Source organism: Carettochelys insculpta, chromosome 1 (assembly GCF_033958435.1).
Source record: "Carettochelys insculpta isolate YL-2023 chromosome 1, ASM3395843v1, whole genome shotgun sequence".
In the NCBI taxonomy this organism is placed as follows: Eukaryota; Metazoa; Chordata; order Testudines; family Carettochelyidae; genus Carettochelys; species Carettochelys insculpta.
The window spans coordinates 227,983,448-227,997,092 of record NC_134137.1 but is presented as its reverse complement, the minus strand read 5'-3'; the positions used below and the strand labels follow the sequence as shown (position 1 = coordinate 227,997,092).

General features: G+C 49.1%; 1 protein-coding gene across 2 annotated transcripts in view; it reads right to left on the bottom strand.

Annotated features, from left to right (window-relative positions):
* The window catches only part of STXBP5L (syntaxin binding protein 5L), a 443,298-nt gene that overhangs the window by 34,583 nt on the left and 395,070 nt on the right, over window positions 1-13,645 (bottom strand). For both annotated transcript variants that reach the window (XM_075000721.1, XM_075000731.1), the window contains one exon: window positions 4,181-4,351. In XM_075000721.1, coding sequence (XP_074856822.1) covers window positions 4,181-4,351 — 171 coding nt within the window. The remainder of the gene's footprint in view (window positions 1-4,180; window positions 4,352-13,645) is intronic.

The window sequence follows — 13,645 nt, the reverse complement described above, 5'->3', positions numbered from 1 at the left end:
TGCGCTGTGCTGGCCGGAAACTCGCAGGCCTTTGTCTCTGGCCACCGCCATTTTAAAATGTAGCTCCCAGTATGCTGCACCACCAGGACGCCACTGCCAGCCGCAGCCTTGCTCACGTGCGTGGTTGGGCTGGGGACGGAGCTCGGGGGTGGGAAAGTGGGCCCTAGAGCAGGGCCATCACCACAGCCCCCTCCACCCCCAGTCTTCACCATGGGGCTGGGGCGGAGCCAGAGCCCTACACAGCACTGGGGCAAAGCCCCCCCTCAACCCCTGCCACATCACAGGGCCAGGGCTGGAGCCCTGTCTGGTGTGGGGCCTCCCTGGACCTCCTGCAAGGCCAGAGCCCCCCCTCCTGGAGTCCCTCCACAGGGCTGGGGCTGGAGGCCCACCCGCGCCGCCCCTCTTGCAGACCTGGCCCGGAGCCTTGTGTGGTGCGAGGGCAGAGCCCCCCTCCCACAGCCCTCATCACGTCACAGAGCCAGGCCTGGAATCTTGTACTGTGTGGGGCTAAGGCCCCCGGCTTTCCAGATGTCCCACAGGGCAGGAGCCCCACCACCCTGGAGCCCTATGTTGTGTGGGCTAGGGCTAGTGCCCCTCTGGAGTCTGCAGCATCAAGTCCTGAAGAGCCTGCTGCAGGCTTGTTTCTCTCCCCAGCTCCAGTGAGCCGAGGGTGGGTGTGTGGGGTCTGGCTGGGAGGGAGGGTGCAGGAGCATGCTGGGACTGGGGTTTGGGTGGGAGATAAGTGCAGCAGTGGGGGTGGTGGTTCAGAAGTGGGCTAGAAGTGAGAGGTCTGGACGGGAAAAAGGGCGCAGCTGCTTCATGATGCCTGGTGACCATCTGTCCCGTTTTAACTGGGACAATCCCCGCCCCCAGAGTGTCCCATATTTACCCTAAGGGAATGTGGTCACCCTAGCTAAGAGAAAAGTCCTCCTCTTTCCCCTGGCTTCTTGCTAGAACAGTGTGGACACCTAGCTCAAAAACAGGCTTTACAGCAATGACTCCAAAAAAGAGGGAGCCACTTCTAAGCAGCCTGGAGTTGGGTCACAAAGAGATGGAAGGGCTTAGCACACACCCCTCAGCTGGGCATGTTCTATGGCTATCTTAGGGAAGGAGCCAGCTAGCATGTGAATCCCATGCTAAGGTGCCCATTTCTCCCTACTCATTGTACAGGGAGTTTAGATGCCTATGCCAGGCTTTGTCAATCTAAGTGATTTTCTAGGCACCTGAAAGTTTGGCATGATAATGTTCCGGGTCACAGTGGTAGGCTCCATTGTGAATCCAGCCCTATTCTCTTTTTGCAAAGCATCAAGTGAATAAAATCTATATTTTGTTGATGTGTGCTCACCACTTCAGAGCACAGGCAGTCAAATTCTCCAAATTACTGGTGCTCTTTATTGTGGCATAAATTCCTAACTAGTGGGTGAAAGATTGACATCCAGATGTGAAAAGTTTAATAAACTTTCTTAATGGCTTGGCCAAGGGGAGCCTGTATTTTGATCAATGTCTGAAATGTAATGAGCTTGTCTGGACAGAAAATGTATTCTCAGCATTTTCTTTTGCAAAGTCTTTTTTTTTTTTTGAAAGCTGAGAACCTTGCAGAGCTCACATCACTTTTGGCAGCAGTGTTTAATACAAAACAATACTGAGATGAATAAAAAAAAAACATGCCAAAACAGTAGCTGTGGAAGAGTTCGTACATGTCAATCGTTTGATACAGATCAGTTACTAAACCAAAACTCAAAAGAGCTAACAGTAGACATCTGTTAATTGTTTAACCTAGTTACATAACAACATCATCTTAGGTTTGTTAGGATTCTTTTAAAAGGACCCATCCTATTATTAATATGAAGTCTAAGAAAGCTGGAGGGTTTTTTAGTCTTTATACTCCAAACAATTTGTATGCACGTCTGCCTATTTATCTTGCACTAGATAATAATATAATATACCCCTACCAACTATTTTGCAGTTAACTGTGACAAGAGAATAGGCAGCTAAAGACATTTCACTTACATTAGTGAGAGCTGCATTACTTTTTCAATGATATCTTAGTATTGTTGTTGATACCAAGCGATGCTCGGCTACTCTTTCACTGACTATCTTTACCTTTGGAACCTTATTATAATGTAATAATGATACTTACCATTTCTGTAAAGTCCTTTGAGATCCACAGATGCAAATGCCACCTCTGAGCCAAATATTAATTATTATTAGGAATAACTAACTCAAAAAGCATTCCCAGATAATTCATAAGTGAAGTCTGCTGTTATTCAAAAGTAGTTTACAATGACTTCATCAGAGTTGTCTAAGTCTACCTTGGTACTATACTCACTCCCCAGCTATTAGTCTGTATTTACATTTGAGCTTACAAAGGACGTATTTTGAACATAGTTATTCCCTTTGACAAGCAGACTAGATCACACTTCTCCTGTGTGCTGGGGGGAGACTGGATTCCCTTTGGAAGTGATGGGGCATTTCCCCTTAAATCAGCTGGGTGGAGTTCCTTGACAAAAATGTAGTGCGCTGTCTCTGCTCAGTGTGCTGCATCCACCAGCCTCCCCCAAACCTCTCTCCGCACACAAAGTTTGAGTTGCTGGCTAATCCCCATTTGGTCACCATCTTGGGATAATCCCCATTGCAGGAGTTCACTTCCATACTGTCAGCCTAAGTACATCCTACAGTGATCCCTTCTATTTTTCTGTGGTACGATCTCAAATGGTCATGAAGAAAAAGATCAGCCGTGATTCCTCTATTTATGACCACCTAACGAATGAACTCTGGAGGTCTAGCTATCAGAAGTACTAAGGAAGAAGGAGTTCTGATGTTCTTTCAATTTGCTTTACATAGAGGGAGCTTTTCGTATCTGGGAACAAAAGTATTTTCTACAGTTTGTATTTCAAAGGTGCATCAACAGACACTATGGGTGAGATCATGACTTGCTCTGCTGCCCTTGCAATAAGTAACAGGACTGAGGCTGCATAAAGGGACTAGAATTACCCCCGGTGCAGGCATTGCTGACTGCAGGCAAAAGAAGACCATTCTCCAATGATCTACTGGCAGGCCATGGTGCGGAGGGCAGACTGGAGGTAGTAGTGTTGGGGGCAGAAATGGCCTGTCATGAAGGGATCTGCACCACTGGCAGTGCTATGGCCTATGTGGTAGCCCTGGGAAGCTGTCCTAATTTAGGCAGATTGGAAATTCTGTGTCAGTCTCACTTAAGTTTAAAACTAGAGTTTTTAAGGAGTTAAATGTGAAAATTATGACAACAATCAGTAGACTAGCCCTGTATTGTCAAAACATTTTGGAGACAATACCTTGATGCACTGTAGAATCTGTGGAAAATGTGGGGGAAATTGCAAGCTTGGTGGGTGAGGGACAGTTGAGAGTGACAGTATCTCACAAGACTCAGGTGTTTTGAGATTACAGAACAAGCACATTAGCTGGATGCTTCTGTTAAAATGATGGGTACTGAGATAGTTAGCAATGGTGACATTTAAATGGGTATATTTTAAATTTTGCACTTAACCCATAAATGGTACAGAACTGTTGTCTGAATATGTTTGCACACTCTGGCAGACAACACTGCTTGACTTGTTAGTTCAAAATTTGAAGGTTGTATACACAAAAGTTTCAAAACAAATGATGTTAAGGAAAGCCCAGATTTTGGACTGCAGTTCCATAGCAAGGTATGGATCCCATATGCAGAATTCACAGCCCTTAACTACATTTAATACCAAACAATAACACAAAGCAGGGTGAAAGTTAAACTCTCAGTCAATTTATTTTTCCATTTTTAGCCTATGAATAAACAGGGATCAGAATATTTTAAGCTTTTGAGGTAACGGGCAGTTCTAATAACTGTCCATAAATTCTGATGAACAATCACTCTTCTGAAGCAAACCTTCCAAGCTCAAAAAGAAGTAGGAGGACTGTGAGAGATTCAGGAAGTGTGGTATACTGCATCTCTAGGTAAGCACGAAAGTCAGCAGCAGGCTGGCTGGTTAGTAACAACACTAAAACACAAGGATCGTTCTAATTCTAAACAGTTAAATGAAGACAGCAGTTTAGAGAAGTGACTAAGACAAGGATCATGCTAAACAGCATGTAACTAGTTTGCTTTCACATCTTGTGGAAAAATGAAACTAACGTATATCTAGTAATGAAAGCACTGATTGGTACTCACCTTCTGTTGTAACTGGAAGGGAAATTTCCATGCAAGCTGCAGACTGTGCTTTTCTAAACGGGGGCCTCCCAGGCCCTCGACGATTGGATTTTGTAACATCTGCACTAGAGAGCCGTTTTCCAGAGCTGCAAGTCTGGGAGGTTGGGCTTGTACAATGCCCGTTTACATGATCTGCAAAAAAGTCCAAAAAAGTCCAAAGTAAAAGAGCCAGCTCCCAATATGTAGAGTGCCAGGGAGGTGTAAATGCTGATACTTCCCACAGAACTGTGTACTAGTTCTGCAGGTACAACAGTACAGATTTGTGTGAACAACTCACCATTTCCTCAGCAGCGTAAATATTATATAAATATAGAGAGGTGTGAGAACAGAAGTCTTTAGGACTGGGTCTTCCCTCACATCACATTTACAATAGCACAACTCCACTGACTTTACTGGTGGTCTAGAAGAAAAGCCAGCTCGCTGTTTCTGGATCAGATGTTACAGTACAACGTGCTAGTTATAAATACTGGAAATTCAAAGATTCTAGATCGTCGCTTGACCTACGTACAGTTAATTTATAGGTGATAAAGCTTAACAGCGGCTTTCTTATCACGTCGTATAAACATATACAGAATGATTTTTGAAAATCATCCTTCCTTTTCTCCTCCCATTACAAATGGAAGTGTAACTAGTTAGGGGTGGAATTTACTGTAAGAGCCAATTATTGCAGTTAGACATCTAACTGTCAGATATGCACGTGCAGTGTTGCATATGCCTAACAGCCATTCTCTGGGGACGCTAAAGAGCAGGGCATGGGATCTCTGAGTGGTGCGTTATACAGTAAACTTTGTCACATCTGGCAGCCCTGGGATCTGGAGGTTGCCAGATATTCAAATATTCTGGATAATAGAGAGGTATACCTAGTGGTGCATAACACTAAAGACAAACAAGATTAGCTATTAAGAAAAAAAACAAATGAACATGTACGCAAGATTAGATAATTAAGAAATAAACATGTAAGTTTACAGTATGCAATACTGCTGTAGTATTGTACATGGTGAACTTATACTGTATTTGCTCTATTTATTTGTATTTACTTTCACTATTCTGTACTTATGGAAAACATAACGAAAATTTACTTATGGTTAAAATGCTGGTTATTTGAGAGCTCCGGATGACAGAATGTCGGATAGGAAAGAGTTTACTGTATTCTCTTTACATTTCATTCTGCTTAAAATATGAATAGGAGATCAATTGCTGAATGCAATTTTCCTTTTGCAATATAAGTATCTGAATTCAAGTACAGTCTTGAAAGTATTGTGATGAAGGTACTTAAGCATAAAAGAATGCTGACTCTTTAAAAATAAAAAACAGAACTGGCAATTCCTGTAGCTGAATTTGACAGTAGAGCCCAAGAGCTGAATGAATAATTCATAATAATTGATTTGTGAAATCCCACCTTTGTTCCCTATGTGTGAATAAACAAATTACAACATTGTAAAGTGCATGTTATTTAAAACATATCTTGATTTATTTTGGAGAGGTGAACTATTCTTGGTCTGCAGATCATTCAGATTTGCAATCAGATACACTGTTTGCAATTTGCCTTGTGATTTATGTGAACAAAACGCAACAAAAATATAAAACTATGCAAACACACATCATATTTGTAATCCACTACATACCAATATATATGCTTTCCCAGACCCAAAGAAGACTTCTGTATAAACTGGGAAGCTTGTTATTTACATTAACAGAAATGATCCAATAAAAGATACTATATGTCCCCCACTTTGTCACCCATATATGTAAGGGCAGAACTGGTCTTTGGATCTTAGATTATTTATATATTCAAAATCAGATCGTGCAGAAGAATGCGCTGAAAGTGTCCCTAGCCTCTGTTTGCGTGCTGGGAACGGGCGACAGGATGGACCACTTGATGACTGCCTGCGCACTTCACTCCCTCTGAAGTACCTGGCATTGGCCACTGACGTAAGACAGGATACTGAGCTAGAGGGACCTCTGGTCTGACCCAGTACAGCTGTTCTTATCTCTAAATTTTGTATGAAACCTTAAAATTCCATTACTTCTCTCAGTGCCAAAGTTTCACTGTATCTAAGAAAAGAATACATTTTAAATTCCCAGATAATATTATTTCAACATTATACAAGCTTACTAATTTAAAAGAATGCTGTAAAGATTGCAAAGTCAAACACTCAAAAGTTAGGAAATGCCAGAATTAAGCTGTCCTGTGCTCCCCTCAATTTCACCCTGTAATGTACATCCCTTAATTGCAAGAGAACATATGATTTTTCCCAAAGGTCTCCAGCCTCACTCAATGCACAACATGGACCATGTTCAATTGGGAAGCAAGATTAGTTTCACCAATTTTATGTATTCAAGCATGGCTCCCATTGACTCCAGGTGCAGAAGAGACTGGAGCAGGGCAAAATTTCGTAAGCAAATCATAAATTCACTAAAAAACAATTTTCTTCCTCTTCTGTTTCTTTTCTGCTCATTCCTCCCAAACTTATCCACATCTACCCTGTCCTCTCCAGCAGGTCTCAGCCTCCCCACTCTCAGTTCTCTATCCCACTGTCTTTGCCTTGCCAAGCCCAACCTCCCACAGATCTCAGTCTGTTTGTCCAATCAATTTGTTTCCCATTCCAACTCTTATTTGGAATTACCCTCTCCCAACTTTAGTCTAAGTATTATCAGCACTCTTGTTCCAATCTATTCCTTTTGCTTTCCTTCCCCTCAGGTTTGCATTCAAATCAAATGACCTCCTCCTCCTCCTCGCTGTCTGGAAATCTGCCAGAGGGGTCATTGAAAACATAGATGAGACAGCCTCCTTTCTTTTAGTTTCAGCAACCCAGCCCCATCCCATCCCAGAGATGCCACTGCATGGGAAGTCCAGCTTCATGTCTGCAGCAGCCCTGGGCTGCAGCATGCTCAGTTGTTGTGTGGGGATGCTGCAGGAGCAGTCCAGTCACACATAGGAGCTGTGATAGCATGGAACACACTCAGTGAGGAAAAAAATCTTACAAGTTTAGCTGCTAAACTCTTGCAAATCTGAGTATATGCGAGATGTTAAAACAGTTAACCGGTTAGCTGTTTTAACTCAGGGATGGCTGCCCAGCACTGCCATGGCTGGGGCCCATAGATCTGCATGGCTGGTCCTGTTGCAGTTGTGAACTCCTGCCACCTGGCCCACTGCATTCTGGGGATGACCCAGCCCCATGCAGCTGGCCATCACTGGAGGTCACCAGCAAGGGCCAGTTAATTGGTAAGCGTACTGGCAAGCCTGCTTAACGTCCTAGTGCAAACTGCAATTTTTCAAATTATAACTTGGCCAAATTTGGGCAGATTTTCACAGGGCTGGTATAAAGGCACATCCCTGACATAGGCCGGATTCCTGTCAAAATTCTATTCCAAAGCATGCGGTCTCTAGAGCTTCTCAAATAACAGGTTGGAAGAATTTCTGTACTTCGTCAAGACAATATTTTTTTTGCCTAGTCTCATTCTTGAAAACAGCTGAATTGTTTTGGATGAAACGCACGCATCCAGAAGGGAAAATTTCAGCCCAAACAGTTAAAGTTTAGCAAAGTTAAGAGCAACTGAAAACAGGATCTTATGACGGTAAATGTTGGACAAAAACTTACTAGCAGGCACTGCTACCAGCTCCACCTATAATTATCTCAATTCTTAAGATGTTCTACTGTATGGAATACATTTAGACAGGATTAGTTGAAATTTGACTAAAAAAAGAAAGGTTACTCACCGTAGTAACGGTGGTTCTTCGAGATGTGTCCCCGTGGGTGCTCCACATTAGGTGTCGGGCTCGCCCGGCGCCGCAGATCGGATCTTCCAAGCAGTTTCTGCCGGACCGCGCATGCGCCAGTGCGCGCCGCTCCCCCGCGCGCTCCCGGCCATGTGCGTGATCCGGTCCCCGCCAGTTCCTTGACCAACCGCCTCGGATGCTCCTGCAAAACACTAAACAGAGATCCGGAGCGGGGAGGATGGGCGGGTAGTGGAGCACCCACGGGGACACATCTCGAAGAACCACCGTTACTACGGTGAGTAATCTTTCTTTCTTCTTCGAGTGTCCCCGTGGGTGCTCCACATTAGGTGACTACCCAGCAGTAACCCAAGATAGGAGGTGGGTAATCGGATTATGTGCAGCTTGTCCCCGAGAGGACCGCTGCCAAGAGACGGGTATCCTCTTGGAATACCCTGTGAAGGGCGTAATGTTTGGCGAAGGTGTCACAGGATGACCAGGTCGCCACTCTGCAAATGTCTTTTAGCGCAACGCCCTTGAAAAATGGCTGTTGATGCTGCCACCGCCCTAGTGGAATGAGCCCTGGGCGTGGCCAGTAAAGGAGTCTTTTTGAGTTTGTAGCACATTTTTATGCAAGATACGATGTGCTTAGAGATTCTCTGCGAAGAGAGACATTCTCCTTTTGATTTGGGAGCGATAGAGACTAGGAGCCTATCCGTTCTCCGGAAGGACTTGGTCCTGTCCATATAGAAAGCTAGCGCCTGCTCACGTCCAGGAGGTGTAGGCGCACCTCTTTGTTAGAGTTATGAGGCTTTGGATAAACAAGGGTAAACAATAGGTTCGTTAGTATGAAACTCAGAAAGAAACTTTAGGAACAAAGGCTGGATGCAGCCGTATGGTTACCGCCTCCTTGGAAAAACAGCGCAGGGCGGCGTTGCCATAACTGCCTCAAGCTCGCTCACCCTGCGAGCTGACGTGATTGCGAGAAGAAAGGTCGTCTTCATCATAAGGAGGCGGAGGGAAACCGTGGCCAAAGGCTCAAACGGTGGTCCCCTTTTCGCATTAAGCACCAGGTCCGAGTTCCACAGAGGTGGAAGCGGTTTCTGAGGGGGGTATAGGCTTACCAGCCCTTTGAAGAACCTGGTAACCATGGGATGGGCGAACACCGTGTGCCCTTCCTCTTCGTGTCTGAACACCAAAATGGCGGCCAGGTGGACCTGAAACGAGGATAGCGAGAGTCCTCCTCTCTTGAGGTCCAGTAAATACTCTAATATCACAGCCATAGGCACCGAAAGGGGGCTAGCTGTTTGGTAGAACACCATGCCGTAAAGCGAGTCCATTTCTGCTTGAAGGTCTTCCTGGTGGAAGTCCTCCTGCTACTTTCTAGGACTTGCTGCACTTCCTCCGTACATGTGCTCTCTAGGGAGCTGAGCCATGGATTAACCACGTTTGTAGTCGCAGGCTTTGGGGGTGCGGATGCACTATGGACCCCTGGGCTTGCGTGAGCAGATCCCGCGCCACCGGAGGGGACATCGGTGGCCGGTCCGACATGCGCAGGAATAGGGGGAACCATTGCTGTCGATCCCACGTTGGGACTATCGGGATCATTCAGGTTCCTTCCCTCCTGGCTTTCTGCAATACTTTGTGGATGAGCACTGTGGGAGGGAAAGCGTAAAGCAGGGGGCCCCTCCATGAGATCGCGAAGGCATCCCTCAGGGACCCCCGTCCCAGTCCTGCCCTGGAGCAGAATCGTGGGCACTTCTTGTTGTGCTGAGTAGCAAACAGGGTCTATCTGGGGAAAAACCCCATGCGTGGAAAAATCGGTTGCAGCAGATCGGGACGGATCTGCCACTCGTGCGTGAGTGCGAAACGCCTGCTCAGCTGGTCTGCCTTCACATTGCGAGCGCCTGGTAAGTACGAGGCTTTCAAGGTTACATTGTTGGCGATGCAGCAGTTCCACAACCGGACTGCTTCTACACATAAGGCACGGGACCGAGCTCCTCCTTGCCGATTTATATAAAACATGGTGGAGGTATCGTCTGTACTGATCCCGACTACCTTGCCTTTCAGTTGGTCTCGAAAGTGTCTGCAGGCGTTGAACACTGCTTTGAGCTCCAGTATATTTGTGTGCAGTGACTGCTCCATAGAGGACCACAGCCCTTGCGTCACCTCTTCACCCATGTGTGCTCCCCACCCTATGAGGGGGGCATCTGTAGTAAGAAAAACCAATACGTGTGGTTGGTGGAAGGGTACCCTTGTTAGCAGGTTCTCGGGGTTTACCCACCATTGCAGGGATTTGCGCACCTCCGTTGTGGGCGACGCCATCCTGTGAACAGTGTGTGCTGCCGGTTTGTATACGCTCGCCAGCCAATGCTGCATGCTGCGCATGTGTAACCTGGCGTTCTGTTCTACGAAACGTTGCTGCTGCCATGTGGCCCAGCGGCTGTAAGCACGTCAGAACCGGCACCATAGGGCTGAAGGTGAAGCCTTGCGCGAGGGAGCCGATGGCCCGAAAGCGAGTCTCTGGTAGATACGCCCTCGCTGTAATAGAATTTATGCGTGCCCCTACGAACTCTATGTCCTGTGTGGGGTCTGTCTTTGATTTTGTCAGATTGATAAGCAGGCCGAGCGAAGAGAACGTGCCTGCTGTGACACATATTATGCGTAGTACCTCCTCCTTTGAGGCCCCTTTGAGTAGGCAGTCATTCAGATACTGGAATATAAATACCCCCTATCTGTGCAGGTAGGCTGACACCACTGCCAAGGTCTTGGTGAAGACTCTGGGGGCTGAGGAGAGCCCAAACGGTAGGACCTTGTAAGTCGAGGGCTGCGAACCAATCTCCATCGTCTAGTGCCGTAAGGATGGAGGCGTTTGTGATCATCCGAAAACGTTGCTTGCGCAGGTACCGGTGAGGCCTCGAAAATCTAAGATGGACCTCCCCGTGAGGAAGTACCTCGAGTAGAACCCTCTCCCTTGCAGTTGCTCCGGCACTCTTTCCACTGCCCCTACGAGCATGAGATGGTCTACCTCCTGCTTGAGCCTCGCTACATGGGAGGTCTCCTGGAGGTGGGGCCCCGGGTGGAGGTCATGGCGGTGGGAGCAACTGGGAGGGGATGGCGTACCCCGTGGCTATGATCTCCAGCACCCATGTGTCTGTGGTGATCCTTTGCCACTGGTTATAAAATGGTCGGATGATGGCCTTGAGCACTGGTTTCGTGCCCTCTGGAAGCGAGTCCATGAGGGAGGTCAACCTAATGTGGTTGTTGAAATTATGGTTCGCTAGATGCGCTGCGTAATTTGCCATTGGCAACAGTAGCGTGGAGGAGGAGTAGACCTTTCTGCCCAACAGCTCTAGCTTTTTGGCATGTTTGTTTATTCCCCCACGTTGCGACGACTCCACCACCAAAGAATTTGGTTGTGGGTGGCTGAACAGGAACTCCATGCCCTTCGTGGGCACGAAGTATTTTTTTTTTTTTTTTCCGCTCTTTTGTGGACAGGCGGAATAGTCGCAGGAGTCTGCCATATCATAGTGGCAGACTCCAAGATTGCGTCATCAGCGGTATTGCTATTTTGGAGGAGGCCGGAGGTCTCAGATTTTTGAGGAGGTTATGGTGTTGCTCTTGCACCTTTGCTGTCTGGAAGCCTTGCGTGAAGGCCACCCTCGTAAAACAGCTCTTGGAACTGTTTGAGATCGTCCGGAGGATGGACGCCCCCTGGGGCCGTAGCCTCATCCGGGGAGGAAAGCGAGGAACCGCTGGGGTACGTCTTTCTGGACCCTTCCGGTTCCTGCTGATGATGGTACACCCTCTCACTAGAGGTGTGCGAGGAAAAATCTCGGGGTTCCATAACCAGTCCCCCCTGAGATGCTTAAGTCTCTGTCCCCGGTCACAATTGCCCTCGGGGGTACGAGATCGTTCGTAGGGATCTTTCCCTAGTAGATTGCCGATGGTGTCTATGCCCTGCGTGGTAGGGGTGACCACGGCAGTATAAGCACTGGTCTTGGGAAGGTGACCTAGACCACTCCCTTGGTGCATACCCTTTGCGTCTGGGGGAGGGAGACCGTCGAGACCCTGGAGAGAGCGACTTTGCCTAATAGTCCAGCGGTTCAAATCCCAGGAAGGGTGGAGGTGGTCCCAGCCAGGGTGAGGCTGGTTGCAGAAATGGAGAAGGGGGCTCCGGGTAGGCCAAGGAGGGGGGGGACCCCTGCCTTCTAGTTGGAGTCTGCAACATAGCGGAGGGCTGTGAGAAAGCAACTACACAGCCCTGTGCGGAGAGGGGCTGCAATGCCTCCTCTTGTGTGCAGTCTTCCCCCTCCCTTGAGGAGGTAACTCCGCCCCTGACATACAGGGGATCCCGGCCCCGTCCGCACCGAGCTCGGCACACTCGAAGTCGGTGCCGCATGTGCGGTGTCCTTCGGTGCCGGCAGGCTGCGTGCCTGCGCGCTCTGCACCGCCGGTTTTCCGGGGGTCGGTGGTACCGGCGCTTGTTTAGCCGCCGCCCTGCCCGCGGTGCGGGGCGGCTGGCTGATTATCGAAGGGTGAGCCGCTTGCACGTGGCTCTCCGTGCCGCCGCCGATCAGCTGTTGCTGCGGCTGGGGGCTGCTCGCTCCTCCTGTCCCGCTCGTTGTTGCTGCCGGCAGGGATCGGGCTGGGGGGCATACAGGGCATTCCGGCGTCCGCACCGAGCTCGGCACGCTCAAGGGCGGTGCCGCACGTGCGGTGTCCTCCAGTGCCGGCAGGCTACGTGCCTGCGCGCTCTGCACCGCCGGTTCCCCAGGGGTCGGTGCCGCTGCCCGCGGTGCCGCTGGTACCAGCGCTTGTTTAGCCGCCGCCCTGCCTGCGGTGCGGGGCGGCTGGCTGATTATTGGAGGCTGAGCTGCTTCCACGTGGCTCTCCGTGCCGCCGCCGATCAGCTGTTGCTGCGGCTGGGGGCTGCTCGCTCCTCCCGTCCCGCTCGCTGTTGCTGCCGGCAGGGATCGGGCTGGGGAGCATACAGGGGATTCCGGCCCCGTCCGCACCGAGCTCGGCACGCTCGAGGGCGATGCCGCATGTGCGGTGTCCTCCGGTGCCGGCAGGCTGCGTGCCTGCGCGCTCTGCACCGCCGGTTCCCCGGGGGTCGGTGTCGCTGCCTGCGGTGCCGCCTGTACCGGCGTTTGCTTAGCCGCTGCCCTGCCTGCGGTGCGGGGTGGCTGGCTGAGTATTGGAGGCTGAGCCGTTTCCATGTGGCTCTCCGTGCCGCCGCCGATCAGCTGTTGCTGCGGCTGGGGGCTGCTTGCTCCTCCCGTCCCGCTCGCTGTTGCTGCCGGCAGGGATCGGGCTGGAGATACTTTCCTCCGTTTCTGCGCTGATGGAGTGAGGGAGGCAGCTTTCCTTTTAAGGGCCCCGGAGGGTCCCTCCTGCTGCGGCCGCTCCGGCGCTTCTGGCTGGAGGGCCTTATCAAGAAGCAGCATTTTTTTTTTTTTTTTTAAAGCCTGAAGAGGACATTGTTGATGAGTCTTTGAGTTTTGTAAGTGGGTACTTAGCACCTTCTTTGTGCCGTTTTCCCCGTCCGATGGCCTGCCTTAGCAGGAGGGCTGATAGCCCTAGCTCCTGGCCTCCGGCGCTTGTTACTGGGACTGGCTGAGCTGTCCCTCTCGTAGCTTGTTCGTTGTGTTTTTTTTGTTTTTTTTTTTACAAAATAACAACCGGCTAGCTTATAGTAGCCTAAG